This window comes from Mobula birostris, chromosome 25 (assembly GCF_030028105.1).
Source record: "Mobula birostris isolate sMobBir1 chromosome 25, sMobBir1.hap1, whole genome shotgun sequence".
NCBI lineage: Eukaryota > Metazoa > Chordata > Chondrichthyes > Myliobatiformes > Myliobatidae > Mobula > Mobula birostris.
The window spans coordinates 38,079,625-38,106,657 of NC_092394.1; the positions used below are offsets into that span (position 1 = coordinate 38,079,625).

At 40.2% G+C, this 27,033-nt stretch overlaps 1 protein-coding gene across 6 annotated transcripts in view; it reads left to right on the top strand.

Moving 5' to 3' along the window:
• mtmr4 (myotubularin related protein 4) overlaps nucleotides 1-27,033 on the top strand; it is a 121,248-nt gene that overhangs the window by 60,928 nt on the left and 33,287 nt on the right. For 5 of the 6 annotated variants that reach the window (XM_072243731.1, XM_072243734.1, XM_072243735.1 and 2 more), the window contains 5 exons: nucleotides 12,751-12,867; nucleotides 21,867-21,899; nucleotides 24,421-24,503; nucleotides 25,483-25,649; nucleotides 25,885-25,981. In XM_072243731.1, the coding sequence (XP_072099832.1) occupies nucleotides 12,751-12,867; nucleotides 21,867-21,899; nucleotides 24,421-24,503; nucleotides 25,483-25,649; nucleotides 25,885-25,981 (497 nt within the window). The remainder of the gene's footprint in view (nucleotides 1-12,750; nucleotides 12,868-21,866; nucleotides 21,900-24,420; nucleotides 24,504-25,482; nucleotides 25,650-25,884; nucleotides 25,982-27,033) is intronic. The other variant, XM_072243737.1, reaches the window with a different exon arrangement.

Genomic DNA, 27,033 nt, shown 5'->3' on the forward strand with positions numbered 1-27,033 from the left:
GAAATTGAAACTTAGGATCTCGCCTGCAAGTTGAATGCAAAGTTCTTGTCTGATCTGTATACGTTTCCCCAGGGGCTGATCTACAAACGATTTTCCCCAAGGTAGAGGAGGTCATATTCTGTTCACCGATTGTACTAGTTGAAAGTACACCACAATTATTATGTCTTCTACTTTATCAGTACAAATCACTAAATTATTCTGGTTTGGAGATCGATTGCTATTTGAGCATCTTAATGAGAAAGGTTTCTATTTACATGGTACCTATTACTACCTTGAGTGCCATAAAAGTATTTTAAAAATTTCATTATAGTAATAATGTCAGGATAATAACTTCTATCTCTGCCCTGCCTGCTCCATATTAAAGTTGTATGCTGTTTGGTCATTTCTTATTCTTGTTTGTTTTAAAATTTGATCACGAACCTGAATATAAATAAATTTCAGGAAGACAGCAGTGGTGTAAGTAGTGCAACTTTGATGTGACAATGATTGCAACTTGTAAAATAAAGTGATTGGGATGTCAAGATAAGGAACTCCACAATATTCATGATATCCATTAAGGTATTGAAGCTTTGTCCATCGCTTGATTGACAATTTCCTTCAGTTTCTCCCTATAACATTTAGTCAAGTTTGGATTTTTTTTTTTACTAGGACTTCTCCCAGTAACCTGACGGACGAGGGAAAATAAGTTATTGACTGTCATTAACATCCCAGGTCTGGTTTCTGATTACCAGTACACATCTTTAATTGTCATATCGGGTTTCAAGACTTTAGAGTTGGCTGGAGGTGGGTTGATGCTTTGCCCTTTACAGTGAGAGCTAAATGGAGTCTTCTAAAGAGTAGATTATGGAAAGCTATATTTGACAGTGGCGAGCACTCACAGCTGCTCCTCTTGCTAGATAGGCTAGTTTTAGAATCTTATTTTGCATGTTGGTCATGCTAGTCATCAGAATCGGGTTTAATATCGTTGGCATATGTCGTGAACTTTGTTATGCAGCAGCACTGCATTGCAACGCAAAAACTAAATTGCAGTTTAAAAAAAATATATTTTAAAAGTTAAATAAGTAGTGCAAAGTGAGAAAAAAATGAAAGTAGTGAGATAGTGTTCAAAGGTTCAGTGTCCAATCAGAGCTATGATGGCAGAGGGAAAGTAGCTGTTCCTGAATCCTTGAGCTTGTGCCTCCAGGCCCCTACATCTCCCTGATGGTAGCAGTGAGAGGAGGACAGGTTCGGGGTGATGGGAGTCCTTAATAATGATGCTTCCTGTTTGAGGCATTGCTCCTTGAAGATGTCCTGAATGCTCTGATGTTAATGTAAACTTATCCATTCCTATGGCCTGAATTTCACTGACTGTCCTTTATTACAATGCAAACAGGATTACTTCCATAATCCTTTCTAGTGTTAACAGATCCATGCTCTGTTGTTTCACCTTTGTAATTTTGGTTAGCTTTTTCACTACATATTTTGAACTACCAGGAGATCCCTCCTGTAATATGTTGACTAGAACACCTAGCTGATGCAATTAGTGCTGGAAGAAATAACAGCCAAGAAGATCTTTCTTTTGTATCTCATTTGTTCCATGAAGTAAATTGAAGCTGTTATGGAATTGCTGTTTTCTTTCTACCATTTGTAATGGAAGCCTGTCAAGTAGACTAGATTTAGAATAACACATTTGGGCTTCTTTCACTGGAAATAGCAGTATAAGCTGCATTTTGACAGAAAAGCAAACTATTTAGTTTTAATAAATACTGTGCTTCTCTATTCAAATAGTTGTATGCAATGTAACATGTATCAGTTAGATTAAGTATGTATTTGTATTGGAGAACTGCTTCATGATGCATTTCTGTATTTCAACCTTGGATTTTGTGGTTCTGGAAATCTTCGATATACTTCAGCAATGGGAATTACTCTAGCTATTAAATCATGATGAATATAATGGCCAGTGTAGGTCTGGCTATGATGGCAGGAATGAATTAGCTTTAGTGTCCTGTCTGTATTATCCTTCATCTTTTCCCAGTCACTCGTGTTTATCCAGAGGTTGGAATGACAAGGGTAGATCTCCTTTCCTTGACGTAGGATTGCTTAGCCAGGGTATTGCTGAGATGGCAATATCTGTAATTCTACTTTGTTTACTATGGTTTAATGTCAAATTGTTTATTTCTTTATTTAGCAATACAGCATGGAGTACGGTCTTTCTGGCCTTTGGATCTATGCTGCCCTGGCAACCCCCGATTTAACTCTAATCTAATCACAGGACAATTTACAATGACCAATCAATCTACCTGGCAGCTCTTTGGATTGTTGGAGGAAACCAGAGTACCTGGGGGAAACCCACGCATTCCATACAGAGACTACTTACAGACGCCGCTGAAATTGAACTCCTAACTCTGAAGCCCTGAGCTGTAATAGCATCATGTTAACTGCTACGCTACCATGGATTTCTATATCAATAATTTTACCAGATAATCAGCAATTATTGAAAAAGGGATTGAAATTTGCCTTTCAAAAGAGGTTTTGACTGTTGCATCAGTGCTTCCTGGCAACATTGAAGTATTAGTTATTCGGCACCACTTAGTAAAATCCAATGAATCCTCTTCCGAAGCAAGGCCAATAAAGACGCACTGTTTCCATGATGAGAGCTTAAAACAGTTGAGCTATTTTTCAGAATGTAAGAGATTCTGCAGATGCTGGAAATATTAAGTAACATGCACAAAATGCTGAAGGAACTCAGCAGGCCAGGCAGGATCTATGGAGAGAATAAACAGTTGACATCTTGAGCTCAGACCTTTTATCAATCCTGATGAAGGGTCTCAGCCCAAAGCATTAATAGTTTATTCCCTCCACAACTGCAGTCTGACTTGCTGCATTCCTCCACTTTTATGTGAGAACTGTTTGTTAGTCTGCATATGCAGATTTGTTTATGCCCAGTGTTGGCTAAATTATCCTCGGTAAGGCTTTATCAGCAGGATTTAGTTATTCCGTCTACCTGAGAAAGGGCACGTTAATATTAACCCTAGAAGAATAACATGTATTTAAAATACTATTTGCATAATAATAACTGTTGCTACTAGGAAGAAGTTCTGTAAAATTTGTTTCAGGATTTCAAAACTGACTGCACTCCTGGCCGAGACCTTCCTCACTGCCACTGGGCCTCATGGCTCCCCTTCCCCAGCACTCTCCAACCCAGGATATCTCAAGCTTCCCTGTCACCTTGGGTCCTCAAAGCCTCCATCTTCCTCTTACCCTATGTTCCTTGAACACTCTAGCCCTCCCCCCTTCTCTGATGCTGTCAACTCTCCACTTGTTCCCACCCACCCCCACCAATCCCAGCTCTAATCCCTGCCATGTATGAACCATTCTCTCTGACCTTCTCTGAGGCAGAATGTTTTGTCCTCAGCGAAGGCCTTACCTTTTTCCTCCTTTGCTCACAGTTCAGTGTGTTCCGCACTTGCCATGATGCCAGGCTCTAGTTCCATCTCCAAGCCCATTGGTTTGACAAGAAATCCCCATCCTTCACCAATGGTGTCTTCTCCCAAGCCCAGCCCCCCTCCTCTTGAACAACCTGCTCTGGCTCTCTGTTTGCGCTGGACCTTTCTTTCCATCTCTAAATTGCCAATAAGACATCAACTTGTTCGACCTCAACACTCCTCTCTCCACCTTGACCTTTACTCCATCTGAACACACTGACCTCCACTCTCCACAGTGACCCCAACCTTGCCATCAAACCTGCAGACAAAGGGGGTTCTGTTGTAGTGTGTTGGATTAACCTCTACCTTTCTGAGGACTGGTAGCAACTCTTAGACACCATTTCTTTCTTGCTCCTTGAAAAGGACCCCACTCAGGCCACTGTTCTCTGCACCATCAACTCTGGAGATATCCCATCCACTGCCATCAAACAATGAGTTCCCTTACCTTGCACTGAGTAATACCACCTCCTACCCAGTATACACAAACCTGACTATCCAGGTAGGCCCATCGTCTCTGCCTTCTCCTGCCCCACTGATGTGTGTCTACATGCCTTGACTCCATTCTATCACCCTTGGTTCAGTCCCTTTCTACCTATGTTCATGACAGTTCACATCCTCTTGATCTCCTCAACAACTTTCAAATGACTGCCTCATTTTAACTGTGGATGTCCAGTCCCTGTACACTTCTATCCCCCATCAAGAAGGCCTTAAAGCTCTCCACTTCTTTCTCAACAAAGACCCAACTAGTTCCCCTCCACCACCACCACCCTCCTCCATCTGGCAGAACTGGTACAAGCCCTCAACAGTTTCTCCTTTTGCTCCTCCCACTCTCCAAACTCGAAAGGTAGCCATGGACACCTGCATGGGCCCCAGCAATGCCTGCCTTTTCGTTGGCTATGTGGAACAGTCCATGTTCCAAACCTTTCTTGGTAATCCTCCCCATTTCTTTCTGACAAGAGTGGGCAACCATGTTAACTGGTCAGGTTAATTCCTATTCTTGTTCCTGTTTCGACATGTCTCCTCTTGCCATAATGTGGCCACTCTCAGGGTGGAGGAGCAACAGCGCATGTTCTAAGTAGCTTCCTTCTGGTAATTGTCTATCTCTTTTTTCCCCCCCACCCCCCACCTTCCTTTTTCCCACCTGTTCCCTCCTCTTCTACTTGCCAATCTGCCCTCTTACCTTTTTTCCTCATCTGCTTATCACCTCCCCTGGTGCTCCTCCTTCTTCCCTTTCTTTGCTCCACTCTACTGTCCTATCATGTTTCCTCTTCTCCAGCCCTTTACCTTTCCCACCCACCTGGCTTCACCTATCAACTTTTAGCGTCGTCCTTCCCCTCTTTCCCCTCCCTCCACCTTTTTGTTCTGGGGTCTTCGCCCTCTTTTTCCAGTCCCGATGAAGGGGCTCAGCCTGAAACGTTGATTGTTTGTTCATTTTCGTAGATGCTGCCTGACCTGCTGAATTCCTCCAGCATTTTCTGTGTATTTTACCTAAAGAACTTCGGTTTTTCCAGTGTTTCTGCAACAGGCTCAGCATGAGAAGAACAACAAATGACTTCTCCTTATTGCATTTTATTTCTGGTGTTTATTTGAGTAGTGGAAAAGTACCTAGGACCACAAAAGCAGAAATAGCCCTGAACTGAGGTTTGTCTTCAGAGTATGTTTTGATCTATGTACGTAATGCTAAAGTTGAGCTGATGTGGAAGTTGGTCTGTTCTAAGGAAATGGCAAGAACTTGACTGATTTTGTTAGGAACTTTACAAATATATTGCCACTATCATCATTCTTTGAGGTTGGCCAAGTTTCAGTTATTGCTATTATATCATACTTGTGTGCACATAATTCCAGCTCATTCATTTTATTCTTAATACTTGCATTTATACTTAAATAGCATTTGTTCAGTAGCCACACATGTTAATTCCACATCCCATTCCCATTCTGATATGTCTATCCACGGCCTCCTCTACTGTAAAGATGAAGCCACACTCAGGTTGGAGGAACAACACCTTGTATTCTGTCTGGGTAGCCTCCAACCTGATGGCATGAACATTGACTTCTCTAACTTCCACTAATGCCCCACCTCCCCCTCGTACCCCATCCGTTATTTATTTATTTATTTATTTATTTATTTATTTATTTATTACTATTTACATATTCTTTATCTCTCTCATTTTTCTCCCTCCGTCCCTCTCACTATACTCCTTGCCCATCCTTTGGGCTTCCCCCTCCCCCTTTCTTTCTCCCTAGGCCTCCTGTCCCATGATCCTCTCCTATCCCTTTTGCCAATCAACTGTCCAGCTCTTGGCTCCATCCCTCCCCCTCCTGTCTTCTCCTATCATTTCGGATCTCCCCCTCCTCCTCCCACTTTCAAATCTAATAGCTCTTCTTTCAGTTAGTCCTGACGAAGGGTCTCGGCCTGAAACATCGACTGTACCTCTTCCTACAGATGCTGCCTGGTCTGCTGCGTTCACCAGCAACTTTGATGTGTGTAGCTTTACCTTGCCGATGTCTTTTGTTCCAATGCGGACAATGACTACTAGATTCACCCCAGCTCTGGCCAGGAGCTTTTCTACTTGTCTAGGAAGATCTACTTGTGCTCATGGTAGGAAACGCATCGTACGAGACCCCTTGTCAGTATACACCTGATTCTCAAACCCCTGATACTTTAGTTCCCTACTTTCACTACTTCCTTTTTATGGGCTTTAGGATTAGATAGGGTCCTGTGGGGCTCCTCTGTCCTGCCTACCACCTCAAAGGTTTTATGAACATCTAGTGATACTTGAGGATGACCAAAATGGTTGAACACTTTCAACTCTAGGGTTGATGCCCCCAGACAGTGTCATTGTTACCCTACGCTTCCTTCCCACAGTCACCCACCTGTCTTTCTTTCTGGTCTGGAGTCTCAACCTGTGGCTCTCTTGGGGTACGTGCTATCTCCCTAAAGGACATCTAGAGCACATCTGCCAGTTCTGTACAGCATTGCATGTCAGTTACTGCCTCCTCAAGTTCAGTTACTGAGGTGTTGGATTAACTGACATTACTCGTTTGTAAAACCTTCAGGGGAGCAAGTTTCCATGAATCCAAACATAAGGCAAGACTTATTATACTGCATTATTATACCTTTTGGCGGGGGGGGGGGGGGCTTAAGAACTTATGTAGATTAAGTGATCTGTATTTAAATTCTTAAAAGTAAACTACTATTTATACTATTCCTACTTTGCTCCCGATGTACCAGATAGCACCTAATGTGCGCTTGGATATTCCACACACTTCCTAGATTTGCATTCCCTGATCGATTCGCTTTTTCCACTGGTAAACTATACCATGAAGCGACTCTTGGTCCTGCTTTGTTAGGCCTACAACTCGCCTCTATCTAATATTTGGCTTGCATTATCATCAAAAACATGCAAAGTGCCTCTTTTGCCACTATAGTTTGCAAACTCCTTATGCAAAGGGGGAGAAAAACAACCACCCAAAGCAAGGGATGGGACACAAAAAAAGATTGTGACCAAACACAAGTTCTATAAGCAGATGTATCCAAAATTTAAAACTGAACAAAAGAAAGCTACCGACCCGACCTTTTTTTCACCCTCTGCCATGGCACACACAGTAGGGCCAGAGTCTGCCACAACAGCAACAGCACCAGCACAACCCAAGTGTTGCATTTGGTGGTGGTACCACACCCAACGTTCCATTGACTTGAGACAAATGTTGATATCTCCAAGTCTACTTGAAATGAAACGTAGAAAGTAAAATTGGCGAGCAGTGGTGTTCCTACTCACCTGCCACCCAGGCATTCTAGCTCGTGTATGTTATGAGTTTGTCAAGCAGTGCTGTACCTTTTGTAGACGCAGCAAAACTGATTCGTTAGTCAATGAGTCATCATCTAGCTCACTAGGTGTGGTCTACCCGCCTCCTTTTTTAAAGTCACTCAAGCCCTTCCTGTATTCTCAGTGAAGATCAGAGTTCAAAGTAAAATGTATTATCAGAGTACATGCACATCACCACATACAGTGCCTGTAAAAAGTATTTACACCCTTGGATATTTTCATGTTTTATTGTTTTACAACATTGAATCACAGTGGATTTATTTTGACCTTTTTGACACTGACATAAAATATTATTTTTCTGTTGATCAAAGTGAAAACCGAACTCTACAAAGTGATCGAATTGATTATGAATATAAAACAAAATAATTTCACAACTGTTCACCCCCTTCAAGTCAATATTTGGTAGATGCGTCTTGAGTCTGAATAGGTCTCTATGAGCTTTGCACATCTGGACACTGTAATTTTTCACCATTCTTTACAAAACTGCTCAAGCTCTGTTGGGGTCATTTATTTTGTTCGGTGCTCCCGGTGTGGCCTCTTGTATATTGGTGAGACCCGACATAGATTGGGAGACTGTTTTGCCAAGCATCTACGCTCCGCCCCCCCCCCCCCCCCCCCCGGAACAAGTGGGATCGCCCAGTGGTCACCCATTTTAATTCCAATTCCCATTCTAGTATGTCCATCTATGGCCTCCTCCACTGTTGTGATGAGGTCACACTTGGGTTGGGGAAACAACACCTTGTATTGCATTTGGGTAGCCTCCAACTTGATGACATGAACATCGATTTCTCAATCTTCCATTAATGCCCCCCTAACCCCCTCCCCCCCCACCCTCAACATTTTCCATCCATTTTCCCTCGTCACCTAATCTCCTTGTCCCCCTTTCTTTCTTTCATAGCCTTCTGTCTCTTGCCAATCAACTTCCCAGCTCCTTGCTTCATCCCTCCCCCTCCAGGTTTCACCTATCACCAGGTGTTTCTCTGTCCCCTCCCCCTACCTTTTGAACCTACTACTCAGATTTAGTTTTCCAGTCCTTGCGAAGGATTTTGGCCTAAAACGTCAACAGTATTTTTTTCCATAGATACCTCCTGGCCTACTGAGTTCTTCTGGCATTTTGTGCATGTTGCTCTGTTAGATTGCATGAGGATTGTGAATGAGCAGCCCTTTTCAAGTCCAGCCACAAATTCTCAATGGAATTGAGGTCTGACCTCTGACTTGGCCACTCCAGGACATTAACTTTGGTTTTTAAGCTATTCCTGTGTAGCTTTGGCTTTGTGCTTGGTGTCATTGGCTTGCTGGAAAACAAATCTTCCAAGTCGCAGTTCTCTTGCAGACTGCATCAGGTTTTCCTCCAGGATTTCCCTGCATTTTGCTGTATTCATTTTGCCCTCGACCTTCACAAATCTTCCAGGGCCTGCTGCAGTGAAGCATCCCCACAGCATGATGTAGCCACCACCATGCTTCATGGTAGGGATGGTGTGTTTTTGATGTGTGGTGTTTGGCTTATGCTAAACATAACGTTTAGTCTGATGGCCAAAAAGCTCAATTTTGGTTTCATTAGTCTGCAGAACCTTCGTCCAGCTGACTTCAGAGCCTCCCATATACCTTCTGGCAAATTCCAGCTGCGATGTCATGTGAGTTTTTTTAACAGTGGCTTCTTTGCCATTCTCCCATAAAACTGTAACTGGTGAAGTACCTGGGAAATAGTTATACGTGCAGTCTCTCTCATCTCAGCCACTGAAGCTTGCAACTTCTCCAGAGTTGTCGTGCATCTCTTGGTGGTCTCCCTCACCATTTCCCTTGTGCAGTCACTTAGTTTTTGAGGATGGCCTGCTCTAAGTAGATTTACAGCTGTGCCACATTCTTTCCATTTCTTATTTGCTTTAACTGTACTCTAAGTCAGTGGCTTGGAAATTTTCTTGTATCCATCTTCTGACTTGCTTTTCAATAACCTTTTCGCGGAGTTGCTTGGATTTTCTTTTTTTTTTTTTTTTTTTTTTGTCTTCATGGTGCAGTTTTTGCCAGGTTACTGACTCACCAGCAGTTGGACCTTCCAGATACAAGTGTATTTTTTACTACAATGAATTGAAACACCATGACTGCACGCAGGTCTCCGAAAACAGATCTCCACTTAACTAATTGTGTGACTTCTAAAACCATTTGGCTGCATCAGTGATTATTTGGTGTGTCACATTAAAGGTGAGGAGTGAATCTTAAAGCAATTAATTACTTTGCGTTTTTATATTTGTAACTTGGATCACTTTGTAGAGATTTGTTTTTACTTTGACGCAAAATGATCTTTTTCTGTTGATCAGTATTAAATAAGCCAAATTAAATCCACTGTGATTCACTGTTGTAAAACAATAAAACATGAAAACTTCTGGGGTGGGGGGGGTGGTGGATGGGTTGAATACTTTTTATAGGCACTGTACAACCCTGAGATTTTTTTTCTTGCAGACATGCTTAGCAAATCTGTAGGACAGTAACTGTAAACAGGATCAATGAACAACAAACTTTGCAAATATAAGTAAATGGCAATGAATAACGAGGATGAAGTAACATGAAATGAAAGAGCATGAAATAACAAGATGGTCCTTAAAGTGAGACCATCAGTTGTGGGAACACCAGCAATAGATGTGTAGTTATCCCCTTTTGTTCAAGAGCTTGATGTTTGAGTGGTAGTAACTGTTCTTGAACTTGGTGGAGTGAGTACTGAGGCTCTTGTACCTTCTACCTGATGGCAGCAGCCAGAAAAGAGCATGGCATGGGTGGTGAGGATCTTTGATAGATGCTGCTTTTCTGTGGCAACATTTTCTGTAGATGTGCTCAGTGGCTGGGAGAGCTTTACCCGTGATGTGCTGGACTGAATCCATGACCATTTGTAGTATTTTCTGCTCAAAGGCATTGTTGTTTCTATACCAGGCTATGATGTTGGCTGTCAGCACACTTTCCACCACACAGCTAGCAGTTTGCCAAAGTTCTTGATATGCCGATTCTCCACAGACCTCAGAAGGCTGAGGTGCTGTCATGCTTTCTTTGCAATTACATTTTTATGATGGGTCTAGGACAGGTCCTGAGAGATAGACATCCAGGAATTTAAAGTTACTGAAACCTCTCCTCCCCTGATCCTCCAATGATTACTGGCTCATGGAGCACTGGGTTCCCTCTCCTGAAGTCTACAATCTGGTCATTGGTCTTATTAACATTGAGTGAGAGGTGGTTGTTGTTACACCACTCAGCAAATTTTCAATCTCCCTCCTATGGGCTCACTGTGGAGTAACTGCCATTGTATAACCTGTGAATAAGGTGACTCTATCTGAATAAGGTGTCGTGAAAGAATTTTTTTTACATTTGTGAGTGTGAGAAACTTCTATTTAATTATATATGCACATACAATGAATAGCCTCAGTCACACAAGGTGTTATCGGCTGTAAAAGTAGTTTTATGAATGCTGTACTGGGACACCACCAGTGTTGTGCAGGGCCACACCCAATGTCTAGGAGAAAAGGCTCCCAGTAGCAGACCGTACGCTGGGCCATACTGAAACAGTTCAGCACGGGACGGGCAGACTGCCATTTTTAGACCAGGTTTTTCCTGGTGACATAGTACAGGCCATTTCTTCCATTTTTCCAGTCCAAACTTTAAAAAAGGAGTAATTCAGTTAGTTCAATTTCACTGTCCTGTTTGTGAAGCCTGCAGATTTTCTTCCTTTCAAGAATTTATTTCTCAAAGTTGCCTTGAAATAAATGGGTATGGAAGAGAATTTAAAGGCAAGGCATTTGATGTAAAAAAAATAATAATAATATGAATAACCTTCATTTCTTCTCTGTTTACCATAAATTTAGGTTTCCTGGTGTTTTAGCAAAAATACTGTTTTAAATGTGTTATAAACTCTTATCATACTTCACAGCTTTTTGTTCCTTCTCAAAATCCCTACCATTCTGTCGTTCTTTATTCCATCTATTCTCCTATTGCACCTCTTACACACATTTTGCCCACCTGTCCTCTTCTATCATATTTACCACGCGCAGTACTGTGCTTTTTTTTTAATGTAAGGATCTAAGGGCGACCTGCTGGGAGGATGCCTCAGACAGCAGGCAAAGAACATGAAAATAGGAGTGGGTGAAGCAGAGCTAGAGAACCAGAGTCTGTGGCAGGAAAAGCGATTGCATGGGATGTACCATTGCCAGATACCAGAGGTGGCTGGCATGAGAGAGTCCTCTCTATGGCTGGAAATGCAGGGCTGAGGGACAGCACAAGAGCAATAGAAGCAAAGGTCTATCACACCATTCAAGACTCGTGATGCAGACTGTGCAAGGAATCTACTGAAACCATCTGGCACATAGGAGCAGGGTGCAAATTGCAAGAATTGTGTACAGGAATATCTGCGCTGAGTATGCCAAGTCCAAATGAGAAACACCGGAGAAGTAGTGGAGAATGACAGAGCTAAGATCCTGTGAGACTTCCAAATATAGACTGATAACCAGGTACTGGCCAACCAACCAGACATTGTAATATTGGACAAGGAATAGAAGAAAGCAATAGTAATAAATGTGGCAAACCCAAATGGCAGTAACATCAGGAAGAAAGAATATGAGAAGCTGGAGAAATACCAGAGTTTGAAAGAGCAGATAGGAAGGATGTGTAGGTTGAAGCCAGAGTAATTCCAGTGGTGATAGAAGAACTTAGAGCTGTAACACCTGGACTGGGAGTTGGCTCCAACAAATCCTGGGAGCAACATCTGAGATCTCGGTCCAGAAGAGGGCGCTATTAGGAACGACAAAGTATTGTATTGTTCTTCAACTATTGGTTCCTGTTGTTGCTACACCCCTGTCTAGGGGGTTTTTTGGTCTTTGGTAATTTCATCATACTTCCATTTAATGTAGTTATATGGTTCACAATCCTTCACAAATTTATCCCATTTCCAATGTACTTTTTCTTACTGCACTTGTTTCTTCTTTCTTTTGGAGAGATTAATTTTACTATGGTCTTCATTTAGATCATTAATAAAAAAAATTGATTCCTCACTCATTTATTCTGTTAGTACACATTTATTATTTTAATTTAAGTGGTGATCAGTCAACTAGCTACTTTGCATAGATAGTTTTTGGGAGCAACTTGTATGAGAGGACAAGGGTGTTTAGATGACCTAAATAAATTTTGGCTTTGAAAGATGCAGTCCAACTGTATCTTTGAAAAACACACAATTGTGAATTTGTGTGCTGGTTGAATGTCAATATTGGACTACTCCAGAAGTAAGTCGAATCAGATAAAAGATGGAAATAAATTTGATGTAGGGCAAAGTAATTTTGTGGAGCACGTGAGAAGATTTTTGTTGGTTCCACAATGCAATGCGACCAAAATGTAACAATAAATTGGTTTCTTATCCAAGTACTGAAGGGAAGAATTGTCCAAAAATGCAATTTTAACATTTTTTCTTTTATCTTTTTTGTTTACAGATTCCTTTTCCAGTACTCCAGGGTGAAGGTGTGGAATACCTAGGCCGTGCAGATGATGCTATAATCGCTATTTCCAATTATAGGCTGCACATTAAATACCAAGATTCTTTAATCAATGTAAGCAATACTTCAATGAATAGCATCGCCAATCTCCTGTAACATTGTCTCTCACTTTTTAGAATTTTTGTAAGTGGATATTATAGATTTGCTGTATCCACTATCACATTAAGCTATTAATTTTCTATTTGTGGCCACTTCTCTTTTGTTAGAAAGAAAGAGAATGTACTTTTAAGCTAGTAATACACCCAGGTTATTGAAATGTAAAAGAATGAGGAATTAAATTCTAAAAGTTAGAAAAGGGAGGGTATTCTTTAGTTGATGAAGGCAAGTCAAACTGATCTAATTCTTCCATGGAATTGTAGCAATTGATTGCTGGTCTTAGGTTGGCATTGTTCCTGGATTGAAATTGTTTTCCAATGGTGGGTCTCCCTGTGTCTGAATCTTTTTTTTTTCTTCCTTCTATCTTTGCTTTGATCCTTTTCCTTTTAAGACCATTTTTCCCTGCTGTTTCTGTATGACTCTTGCACACCGTCTCTTTAATATTTATTTAAACTTCGTGTTCCCTCACTGTGTAGTTTACTCTACTTCCAAGAAGTAGTCTGATCTTATACTAACCATGCAAGTTATTTCCTCTTTACTTTGTGTGTTGAACCCTCTGAGGAGTTGAAAGCAGCAACAAGATCAGAGCGTCTCACTGCACCTTGTATGAGCAACTCGTTGATAAACAATTTCCTTCTAAATCTTTCACATTTATTTACTTCTATTAATTTTCCAATAAAGCACAAGAAAATCTATATACAAATCACAAAATGTTGAAGGAACTCAGTTGGCCCGGCAGTGTCTATGGCAATGAGTTGATAGCTGACATTTTGGGCCAAGGCCCTTCTTTAGGACCGAGAAGGAAGCGGGGAATGCCAGAATTGATATGGTGGGGGGGAAGGGGAGCAAGACTAGCTGGAAGGTGATAGGTGAAGCCAGGTGGGTGGGAAAGGTCAAGGGTTGGAGAAGAAAGAATCTGATAGGAGAGGAGAGTGGACCATAGGAGAATGGAAGAAGGAGGGGACCCAGTGAGAAGTAATGGGCAGGTGAGAAGAAATGGGTCAGAGGGAAAAGAGAAGGGAGGTATTTGTTCACCAGAAGGAGAGATTGATATTCATGCCATCAGGTTGGAGGGTGCTGAGGCTGAATACAAGGTGTTGCACCTGCACTCTGAGAGTGGTCTCATCCCAGCACAAGAGGAGGCCATGGACTGACATGTGGGAATGGGAATTAAGATGTTTGACCACTGGGATGTCCTTCCTGTAGCGAATGGTGTGGAGTGCTCAATGAAGCAATTTCTCTCAGTCTATGATGGGTGACAATTATCTTAATTGTAAAGCAGTTTTTTAGACAAACATTACCGTGGGTTTAAATGATGAAGACCAAATTGTTAAATGTTCTACCAAGAAATCTGAAAGTATTGATTATCTCTTCACAGCATACATTTACTATATAGGCCCCAATTGTAACCTGTTTTTTAAAATGAACCTGTTTGAGATACCAATACCATTTTGATCCAGTTAACCAAATGTCATTTATTTAACCTTTCAGATATTCCAAAAATGTCCAATTTGCATCAGTTCTCCTTCTCATTTTGTAAGAGTAGGACATGCTGCTTAGAATTGGAACATCCCAACTGATCACTGTTATAGAAGTAGTAAATGAGTGATCATGATCCCTTCATTGCAGCTGTATAACCTGAAAAGATCAAATGAATAACTTGTATTAGAAGTTCAGTTGAATTCGCGAACATTGTAGGTTCAATAAAAGACAAGGTAGCCTGAGATGAGGAAACAACTACCTATTTATCACATGGGACTTGTGTTTATAGTTTAAATAGTAAGAAACCTCATCACTGGAAGTTGAGGAATCTGCAAACCCTAATTTCCAATTTTTCAAATGATGCAGCTAACAGCATTGAATGATACTAGTATTGAATTGTGTTTTGTTTTGAGTTTGATCATTGTCCCGTGTGTAATTACATTCACTGTAAGTGTGTACCTCTGATATAGAGGTTCCAAATTTAAGTCTGACAAGATAACTTGGGTAACTTTGAGGATTCCATTCACTTCCAAGTGAGAATATTGTTCATTGAAAACCATTCCCGAGTTTGAGTGTATAATCTAGCCTGATTTTTAAAAACTTGCATTTATATTGTGCCTTTTAACAAAAGCATCATGATTAGGAAATAGATAATTAGCAAATTTAAGTTATTCAAATTTAACTTGCATCTTGCTTGACAAGGAAAGAGATGAAGATTTGGAGATGGAATTCCAGAGTTTCAGAATCAGGTTTATTATCACTGGCATGTGACATGAAATTTGTTAATTTAGCAATTCAATGCAATATATAATCTAGCAAAGAAATAATAATAAAATTTGAAAAAAAATAAATCAATTACAGTATACATTGAATAGATTAAAAATGTGCAAAAACATACTGTATATTTAAAAAAAAAAAAAGTGAGCTGGTGTCCAAGGATTCAATGTCCATTTAGGGGTCGGATGGCAGAGGGGAAGAAGCTGTTCCTGAATCGCTGTGTTCAGGCTTCTGTACCTCCTACCTGATGGTACCAGTGAGAAAAGGGCATGCCCTGGGTGCTGGAGGTCCTTAATAATGGACACTGCCTTTTTGAGACTCCGCTGCCTGAAGATGTCCTGGGTACTTAGTTGGCCAGTACCCAAGATGGAGCTAACTAGATTTACAACCCTCTGCAGCTTCTTTCAGTAGCCCCTTCATACCAGACAGTGAGAATGCTGTCCACGGTACAACCATAGAAGTTTTCAAGTGTATTTGTTGACATGCCAAATCTCTTCAAACTCCAATAAAGTATAGCCACTGTCTTGCCTTCTTTGTAACTACATATTTGTGGAATGCCTCAGAGATGGATTCTTAGAGCAGCTTGTATTAGAGCCTACCAGCAAGAAGGCGATTCTGGATTTAGTGTTGTGTAATGAGCCAGACTTGATAAAGGGAACTCGAGGTAAAGGAGCCATTAGGAGGTAGTGACCATAATATGATAAATTTTAATCTACAATTTGAGAGGGAGAAGGGAAGATCGGAAGTGTCAGTATTACAGTTGAACAAGGGGGACTATGGACACATGAGGGAGGAGCTGGCAAAAGTTAACTGGAAAGATACCCTAGCAGGGATGACAGTGGAACAACAATGACAGGTATTTCTGGGAATAATACAGAAGATGCAGGATCAGTTCATTTCAAAGAGGAAGAAAGGTGGAGTAAGGAGCAACCGTGGATGACAAGAAGTCAAGGACAGTATAAAAATAAGAGAGGAAGTATAACATAGCAAGGATGAGTGGGGAAACTAGAGGATTGGGAGACTTTTAAGGAGCAACAGAAGATAACTAAAAAGGCAATAGGGGAGTTGGGGGAAAGATGAAGTAGCTAGCCAAAAATATAAAGGAGGATAGTAAAAGCTTCTTTAGGTATGTGAAGAGTAAAAAAAAATTACTTAAGACTGAAGTTGGGCCCTTGAAGACAGAAACGGGTGAAATTATTATGGGGAACAAGAAAATGGCAGATGAGCTGAACAGGTACTTTGGATCTGTCTTCACTAGGGAAGACACAAACAATCTCCCAGATGTAATAGTGGCCAGAGGACCTAGGGTAACAGAGGAACTGAAAGAAATTCGCATCAGGCAGAAAACGGTGTTGGGTAAACTGATGGGACTTAAGGTTGATAAATCCCCAGTGCCTGATAGTCTGCATCCCAGGGTACTTAAGGAGGTGGCTTTAGAAATCGTGGACGCATTGGTAATCATTTTCCAATTTCCTATAGATTCAGGATCAGGTCCTGCGGATTGGAGGGTAGCTAATGTTACCCCACTTTTTAAGAAAGGAGAGAGAGAAAACAGGCAATTTTAGACCAGTTAGTCTGACATCAGTGATGGGGAAGATGCTGGAATCAATTATAAAAGATGTAATAGTGGCATATTTGGATAGCAGTGGCAGGATAGGTCCGAGTCAGCATGGATTTACGAAGGGGGAATCATGCTTGACTAATCTTCTGGAATTTTTTGAGAATGTAACTATGAAAATGGACATGGGAAAGCCAGTGAATGTAGTGTATCTGGACTTTCAGAAAGCCTTTGATAAGGTCCCACATAGGAGGTTAGTGTGCAAAATTAGAGCAAATGGTATTGGGGGTAGGGTACTGATATGAATAGAAAATTGGTTGGCAGACAGGAAACAGAGTAGGGATTAATGGGTCCTTTTCAGAATGGCAGGCAGTGACTAGTGGGGTACCACAAGGCTCGGTGCTAGGACCGCAGCTATTTACAATATGCATTAATGATTTAGATGAAGGGATGAAAAGTAACATTAGCAAATTTGCAGATGAGACAAAGCTGGGTGGCAGCGTGAAATGTGAGGAGGATGTTATGAGAATGTGGGATGACTTGGACAGATTGGGTGAGTGGGCAGATGCAGTTTAATGTGGATAAATGTGAGGCTATCCACTGGTGGCAAGAACAGGAAGGCAGATTACTATCTGAATGGTGTCAAGTTAGGAAATGGGGAAGTACAATGAGATCTAGGTGTCCTTGTTCATCAGTCACTGAAAGTAAGCATGCAGGTACAGCAGGCAGTGAAGAAAGCTAATGGCATGTTGGCCTTCATAACAAGGGGAGTTGAGTATAAGAGCAAAGAGGTCCTTCTGCAGTTGTACAGGGACCTGGTGAGACCACACGTGGAGTACTGTGTACAGTTTTGGTCTCCAAATTTGAGGAAGGACATTCTAGCTATTGAGGGAGTGCAGCGTAGGTTCACGAGGTTAATTCCCGGGATGGCGGGACTGACATATGTTGAAAGATTGGAGCGACTGGGCTTGTATACACTGGAATTTAGAAGGATGAGAGGGGATTTGATTGAAACATAGGATTATTAAGGGATTGGACAGCTAGAGGCAGGAAACATGTTCCTGATGTTGGTGAAGTCCAGAACCAGAGGCCACAGTTTAAGAATAAGGGGTAGACCATTTAGAGTGGAATTGAGGAAAAACTTTTTCACACAGAGGGTTGTGGTTCTGTGGAATGCTGTGCCTCAGAAGGCAGTGGAGGCCAATTCTCTGGATTCTTTCAAGAAAGAGTTAGATAGAGCTCTTAAAGATAGTGGAGTGAAGGGACATAGGGAGAAGGCAGGGAAAGGGTACTGATTGTGGATGATCAGCCATGATCACAGTGAATGGTGGTGCTGGCTTGAAGGGCTGAATGGCCTACTCCTGGACCTATTGTCTATTATCTACATCGATATGTTGGGACCAGATTAGATCCTCAGAGATCTAACCATAAAAAGCTAGACACTTATCTGGGTTTGGACAAAACTAAATTTGAACTATTTGTGCCCATGGAAGGTTGTAGATCAAAAGAAAAGAGAAATTTGACAACAAGGATGATAATTTTATAATTAAGGTGTTTTCTAGTCCCAAGACAATAGAGGCCCATAACTAGGTATACCAGTAGCATATGATGTAAATTGGAATCTCTATAATGTCATCTTGGATGTGCATAAGTTTTTGAAGGGTAGAAATGAGAAGCTTGTTGTCAAAGTACAAGCAATCCAACCCCTCCTGGATTATGAAAATTCGCCTGTACAGATTTCACCAGTCACTATCCAAAAATTAGAGTAAAATTTGCTCTCCCAGAGTTTTTTGGCGTGGTGGGTGGGAGTAAATAACTAAGTTTTTGAACTTGGGGCCGGCTTCGGGCATGGTGATGGACTCTCCATGTCTCCCTCTCCCTCATCAGTGTGTTCAGTTCATCTACATTAACTGCACCGATGTCTTCTAGGAATGTGCTCACCATAGTCTTGGAAGGGCGCCCAGGGTTCATCCTCCCATACTTGGGCTCCCATATGATGACTAGGCTGGCAGGTAGCTCGGGGTGGCGTAGACAGTGCCCCACTAGTTGTAGTCTTCTCGCCTTGATTTTAGTGGTGAGCATCAGTAGGTCGTCATAGAGCCCAGGCCTGAGTTGATGTTGTAGTAGTAGTTTTTGAACTTGCTCTTCTTGCTATGTGGAGATTTTCATAGTCCATAGGTAAAGATGGGTAGTATTATATGGAAAGATGGAGATGTTATGTACTTGCAGTGTGAATCAGCTTACAAAGGAAGTTTGACACTGACAGGCAATTTGTAAAGATGTTGCCATTCTTTGAAAAGGTCGCTGTTATAAATAGGGGTAGGTGATTGAACACACTGTTCTGAATTAAATTGGATGTCAAGGTTATGAACAGTTTCCTTTATCTTCAATGGTCAGGAAGGGACAGAATTTGTGGTGAATCCTGAATATGATGCTTTCGGTCCTCCCAGTGTTATTGGAGAAAATACCAAATCGTTCTTGCCAAAGATCAGTTGAGTATCATGGAAAAATCAAGGGAGGTGTATGCTTCGTGCACTTGTGCATCATTGTTGCATGATATTATAGAAAGCTGCAGCACAGAAGATGGTTATTGGGTCATTGTGGCATAAAGGTCATCCAACTTAATCCTACTTTCCAGCTTGTTTTGTAGACTTAATGTTTGCAACATTTTAACATACATATCTCAGAACCTTGTACGTCTAAAGAAAGTATCAGAGTATACTACTTGGCAATGATTTCCAAATTTCCATTGCCCTCTGTGTAAAGATTTATTTTTTCCTCCCCCCCCCCCCCCCCCCAAGTCCTCTCTGGTTCCTCTATCATAACTAAGTTAGATATTGGTGAGAGGAATTTGCTCTTTCAATCCACTTTGTCAACTTCCAAGTTTGATATACCTCATTCCAATCTCTCTTCCATTGTTTCAAAAAATATTTCCGCCTTTCTGATTTTATCATGTAGCTGCCACTATTTGGGGAATAGTAACATCCTGTTAAGTTGTACTTCCAGGGAAAGTTGTTCTTTATGTATTATTTTGACTCAACTGCTGATAGTATTTTGGCCATCTTAAGCAGAGAAGACTCTGATGAATCCCGATGAAAGATCAAAGACCTAAAAAGTTAGTTCTGTTTCTATCGCAATGAATACTCCTGACATATTTCCTGCATTTTATTTATATTTCAGATTTGCAGCATGTGTCATTTTGTTTTGATTTTTTTTGATAAGTCATTACACCATAACAGTTCCTTTTGTTTCTTTTTTAATATGCATATAAATATTCCAAATGTCTCCTTAACCACCTGTTTTATCTGAATTGCTTCTGGAATATTGAGACATGTATTTGGTTCTAATAAATTCTGTACTGTTTTTAATATCTTTATTCATGGAATATTCTTTTGGCATTTTTTGCACCCCCCCCCCCAACCTGGCTCAAATGCTACTTTCTGGATAGAATGCATTTGCCACATCTCTACCTGCTTATTAATCCCTTCAATATCCTGCAGTCTACAGTTAATTTTTCTGTAAACAACATAACCAATTTTTAAAATGTATCTAAATTCCTTATTAGTGCACCATGCATTTAAGTGTATATTGCCAATATACACCTTTTTCCAAAAAAATAACTTTTTAAAAAAATTTTTATTTAGCAGTACAGCGTGGAGTCAGCCCTTTGGAGCCACGTTAAGCCCCAGCAATCTCACAATGTCAATTAACCCAGGCCTAATCATGGGACATTTTACAATGACCAATTAACCTGCCTACTACAAATTTGGACTGTGGGAGGAAAACTGGAGGGACCCCAGGCAGGGACATCTTACAGAATGGTGCCGGAATTGTGCTCCAAACTACAGAATGCCCCAAGCTGTAATAGTATTATGCTAACTACTATGCTACCGTGGCATCCACTTAGGATCTTGAGCCCTGTAGCAATCCAGTCCAGATTGTCTTCTACTCAAATTAAAATCCTTTGCTTTTTGTTTCCTACTGATAAACTAGTTTGGGTCTTTTGCCACTTTGTCCAAGATTCTGTGGGCCTGTTCTTTCAATAGGGTACTTTGTCTGAAGCTTTGATAATATCCAGAATTATGGAATTAGATAAATCTAGCCCTCTTAAGGAGAGCACCTGAGAAGCACTGGAGAAAAGGGAGATGCGGTGAACATGTTAAACACGACAGGTAGGTTAAGGGAGGAGAACAAGTACATACAGTAACACTTGCATAGGATATCATTTGTGAATGATAACGAGGGCTGTTTACTATATGATGGTGATTCAGAGATAATGGCAAGAGACCTGGCATGGACTAAAGGGTCTGAACTCTCAACAGGAGAGGGTTGATTATGATTGTTGACATTCTAAAGTTTTAAAAGGCAATATATAAATGCAAGTGCCTGTGCCCATTTTAGCTCAATTTTTTTGGTGTGAAGAGTGGATGCTGCATCTGCTAATGTCTAAACGGAGCTCCAAAAGGTGGTGAAATTGGGAAAATATGCCTTTTTTAAAATAGTAAATTGTGTCTTTATCTTGATTGCGTTAATTAAAGGTTGTAGGCTGTACATTATTGTTCCAATTTCTGTCAATTAGGTGGAGATGACTGCTGTGCATGTTAATGATGTCATGACATGTAAATAATGCTGGAAAATGGTCAACCACTTGGGTGATTTGTGCCTGCAGAGACTGACCAAAAGTGCTCTCGTGTTGAAACATACACAGGTTGTTTTAATGTAAAATATGCATATAGAAAGTGGCACTTATAAGCTCCAGTTATAGATAAAGTTTACTCTATGATTAGTTAGAAATATTAATAACTGTAGTTATTTTTAGTTGCATTTCATGAGAATACTGAAATAAAGGGTATACTGATGATTTCTCATACTGATGCAATAGGTACAGTATACATTGACTTGTGGTTTCTGGATTAGAGGATCTGGGTTGAGGGTGGTCTGCAGTGGACAAATCTCATGAATATTAGTTGGTATACCATATCTTTAGCTTGTTTTAGTTTTGATTTGGTTGTGTGTTGTCTGTTGTTGTGTCTTGGTAATAGAAGCCAGCAAGTGTTTTCAGTGTATAAGGTTCCTGCCTTTCTCACATCTGTTATTTTGATTTCATTTTCCCCTTCTCTTTCCTTTTGTTCTGTTTTAGACCTTTCTGCAGGGTGTGGACAGTGACATCTCAGTAAGTACTGTGCGTGTGTGTGTGTGCGTGTGTGTATTTCACTGCTGGTTATGCATATGACTGTGTATCCAGCACTCCTTTGGGTGTATGGTTTAAGTGAAAGAGGTAGTCTTTTACCGTTTCTTTATTGCGTGTCAGAAAGTATATCGTAGAAATATGTCCCACGCACATTTGATTGCATACGTAGATGTTCATTCTTGTCATTGTTCTCATGGTGAGTAAGCAAGTCAGTGTGCCACGCAGGGATGTTGATAAATATAATAGGACTTGAATCTTTGGAACATTATCCTCCTGATTCATTCAAATCAGTTCATTTGTATTTGCTAGTAACTCAAAGAAGAGTTTCAGAGATTCAAAGTATTGATTTACAAAGTATGTATGCCATATACAGCCCTGAATTTTGTCTTTCCACAGTCAGCCTTGAAACAAAGAAAACCCTTTCAAAGAAAATTATCCTTCCCCCCCCCCACGCAAAAAAAACAAATCGCGCAAATAGGAAAAGAAATAAGTGAGATACATAGTACAGAACACAAAATCGAAAGAGTCCAGGCATAGTTCAGTTCAATTTAGTCCTCTGTTGTTCATTATCTGCAGCTGCCCTGATTTTTTTTTTTTTTAAAAGGAGCTAATAGAAACCAGAAACATATCATAGTGTGCAGTACGGAGTCCATTCCACAAACTGTCGATTAAACTTTGTCCAAGATCCAGAATTAGTACAATCAGAATCAGGCTTATTATCACCTGAATCAGAAACGGGTTTATTATCACCGGCATGTGATGTGAAACTTTATCCAAGGTCCAGGATTCCAGTACAATCTTCTGTTAGCCTCAAGTGAGGTGGTGGGGGGGGGGGGGGGGTGGCGAGAGACCATTGGAATGCAGGGATCTTCTTCCTGGAGCAGCAGATGAGAGAGAGACCGTCGAATGCAGACACCTTGCTCCAGCAGCAGCGATGGGCTGGTAGACTGTGCTGATAGACTGCGCTGAATACTCGTTCGCCTTCTGCTTACTGCTCAATTTCAATCTTTCTCGATGCTTGAGTCGGCGAGATTGGTGAGAAATGAAGTCATATATAGGCTCTCGCCCTGTCTCCTTGAGGCCACATGCTTCGCTTGAAACCCTACAGAACACTTTTGGAGACAGCAAACACTGGATTGCTCAGTCGGTCTGAAAACACCACCAAAATGTAGATTACAGGCTCCAATCGTAGCAGAACCACATTTGAAAGAAAAAGACGTGAAAAGTAGTTTTGTGAGCCATCTGGAGGATGTCATCCTTGGTTACATTGTTCGCTGACGCCATCTTCTTGATATAACTCTAAGATGAGTGGAGTGGTCTCATCCTGTTTGCAAGTCTGGAAAAAATAAACAGAATATCGATAAAATTGGCCATTAGGAACCCAGGGTGACATTTGTATTTTCTCAGGAAGCAGAATATAAGAATGTTAGTTTTAAACTGTAGGAACCCATTGGCTATTGTTGCCCAATTTCAGGGTTGGTGCATGACTTTTAAAAATATTTAATGATTGTAATAATATTAGCTTCATACTTGGGGTTTTAATCATGAGTTAGTACTAAAAATTACAGGTTAGTATTTTTTCAATAACATTTCTGGAGGAAGAAGCAGTTTTTAGCAATGATTTTGTTTTAAGAATGCAAACGATGGGAATCAAAAAACAGAAAATATGAGAAAATGCCCAAAAGAAGTTAATGGTTTTTGAGCCGTTATTCATGCATTTTCTGATCTTTTTGAAAAGAAAACTGAGATGTCATTTGGTTGGTACCATGGGTACAGTTCTTTTGAAGGGGATTGTGTCAGTTGGAACTGCTGGTAAGTTTCAGATCCTGGCAACTTGGTGGAATACTCTAAATCTTAATGATCATTGTGTTTTCTCAAAATCTTGCCCCCTCATTTATTTCCATATTGCAGTAATTTGTTTTCTGAATGATGGATTTTTTAAATCATATTTGTTTGTACAACCTTTATTCAATTCAAAACTATTGCTAGGAAGAATTACACCAATTGAATTGCAGAGAAATCTAGCACCTCTATAGGAAATGGGAGAGTTCCTGTAGGTTGCTGAGTTGTTGATGGTTATATTTATCTGCTGAACACCCAGTTAGAGCATTGAATCTAAGAATTTGGGGTCCATTTGCACCTAGGACTAGGAAAACCTTAAATATTGACTATTGAAAGTTGTGTATTTAGAAGCACATCACTGATAAAATACAACAGGACCTGAATTGTGGCTTAATTTGGTTGTATGATTTTTCAGCTTGGTAGAGGAAGTTCAGTGCTTATTGTCATGTTATTTGGAAGATGTGGCATATCAGCTTTTTTTCATAATGCTGTCAAGCTAAACAAGATGAGTTAAGCTTGATTGAAGTGATACTACTCAAATGTCATAATATTTATTGTTATTTATGCTTAATTACATTTTATGGCTCCTTTTACAAATTTGACCTTAGAGTTAATTACAATTTTCTCTGATTACAGCCATGTATGTATCTTGTTATTACAGGTGCCTGTACGGTTAATTGAAGCTATTGAGAGTCGGGACATGTTCCAGCTTCACATTGTCTGTAAAGATTCCAAAGTGATCAGGTATGTGATTTGATGTCCAAAGGTGTGGAGCAACAGACTGTGTTGTTAGATGATTTTAAAATAAGTATCAAGCAACTACCTTTCCAGCCTTTCAGAACTTTGATTATCAAATGGAGCTTTATCTCCTACTACAGTAATTACCAAGGTACACATACGTAAGTCCTCTTATCTTGAACTCTTTCTGAAAACAAAATGCTTTTACAAATGGACATGATGCACTTTCACTTAAATTAAATTTATTACTTGGGATTGTTGGAACATCTTGGCTATTGGACCCACACCACTAGATTCAGGAACAGTTATTACCGCTCAACCATCAGGTTCTTGTACCAGAGGGGATAACTTCACTCAACTTCATGTGCCTCATCAATAAACTATTCACACAACTTGTGGACTCCCTTTTAAGGACTCTTCATGTTCTTGATATTCAATGCTTATTTATTATTATTTCTTATTTGTATTTGCAGTTTGTTGTTTTTTGTACATTGGTTGTTTGCCCATCCTCTTAGGTGTGGTCTTTCAAGAATTCTGTTGTTTCTTGGATTTACTGCATATGCCCGCAAGAAAATGAATCTCAGTTGTATATGATGACATGTATGTACTTCGATAATAAATTTAATTTGAATTTTGAACTTTTAATGACACATCAAGTCAGAAGATGGTCCAATTGTCCTTGACAGTAATACAAATATACAACTAATGGAAAATTTGAATTGGTCAAATTCAAATTGTGAAGGGAGCTTCACGAGTTAGATTTCAATAGCTATAAATCTTAATTCCTCAAAACTGACGTCACCAATGGTACTTTAACTTGTAATAGTTTAGACTCTGCATGGAATGGTTTTGTTTTTGAAGATTTTTACAATTAGTTGAGATTCTTGTGTAAAGATGAATGCAAGTATTTTTGTAGGTCTGCCTGCTTAAGGATTTTGATCTGCAAGTATTATTCATTTTCGGCTGTCCTGCATGTGTTCCCCAGGTGTCATTTTTCTACATTTAAGCAGTGTCAGGAATGGCTGAAGAGATTAAACAAAGTAATTGCTCGTCCAACCAGACTGGAAGATTTGTTTGCCTTTGCATATCATGCTTGGTGCATGGGAATCTGTGCTGATGAGGAAGATCAGCATGTGCATCTCTGTCACCCTGGTGAGTAGAAAAGTAACGATGATTGCTGAAGAGAACATAATGGGTCAAAATATGAGATGTACTAGGAAGAGCTTGCTTTGTTTTTGTACGTAGTGGTTCACAGTATGCTGCATGCAAGTTCAGATTTCTTATTCAGTTTGCCACTGTCAACTGAACCAGAAACAGGACAAAAATAATTAAACAAAAAGCTATAATTTAATTCAGCATGAATTTAATAATCCTTGTGTTTATTTAGGTGACCATGTCTGCCACCGATTTGAGATGGAGGTGGAGAGAATGCGTTTTGATCTGCAAAATGTCTGGAGAGTCAGTGAAGTGAACTGCAATTACAAGTAAGTTAATTCTTATTTCTAAATAGGTGAAAATGATAACTTGAACAGGGTTGGTGCATTCTGTTTAACATATGACTGGGTGAAAAATTTAAAAGGAAAGGTTAGCAGCTGTGTAAAATTGTGAAATAATGGCGCAGGTACATTTGTTCTGGAGGATAATGTGACTGAATTATTCAGAAGATTGAACCAAACTTGGTATCCCTAGTTTCTCTTCCATTCTCCCATAATCACATGATATGCATATCACTGGGAATCAAGCTTTTTACCTTTTCCTTCCCTGCTTCATTATTCTTCACTCTTCAGTATTCAGTAACTTTTATCTTCCATTCCTATTAAGGAAATTGTTTATTGCTTAACCAATTCACCGTTACTTTCAGTTGAATGTCCCTTCCTCATAAGCAAACTTCAAGCTGGGTATTCTTGCTGCTGCCATGTGTGTAGCTGCGGTTCCCCCAAAAGTAGTTGAGGTTGGTATTAGGACATGTTCGGGGGTGCTGGTGGCAGTGGTGGGAAGGTGTAATAATAATTCATAGTTGAAGGGCACAAATTGGCACGTGCAGTGTTCCTGAGGGAAGTGAGCCTTTAAGTGTGCAGATTAATGGATATTTACGTGAACCATCATAACATAGTGGATTATGGTTAGATGGGACACAATGGAATCAGTACATTTTGGCCCGATTAAGTGACTGCCCCAATTAGCTGAATTTTCATGAAAATAGTTACGAAGATAGAAAAAAAGACACGCTATTATTTAGCTGAGTAATGAATTGTGTATTTAAATAAAATAAACAATGAATTGGAACACTCTCAATTCTACTACAGTACTATAAAACTGTATTAGTTCCTAATTGTTACAGTCTTTTGACAGTTGACAAGATGATTGTCAATACCTTCAAATTCATCGTAGTTCCTAACTTGGAGAAGTAGTGAAATCATTTCATTTTTCACTCTTGAGTGTTTCTGACATCTCCAAGCCTGATTACTTGAAACCACAGTGAGCAAATCGGTTCTGAATTGTTTCACTGCTTTTTGAACACGAGTGCACGCAATTG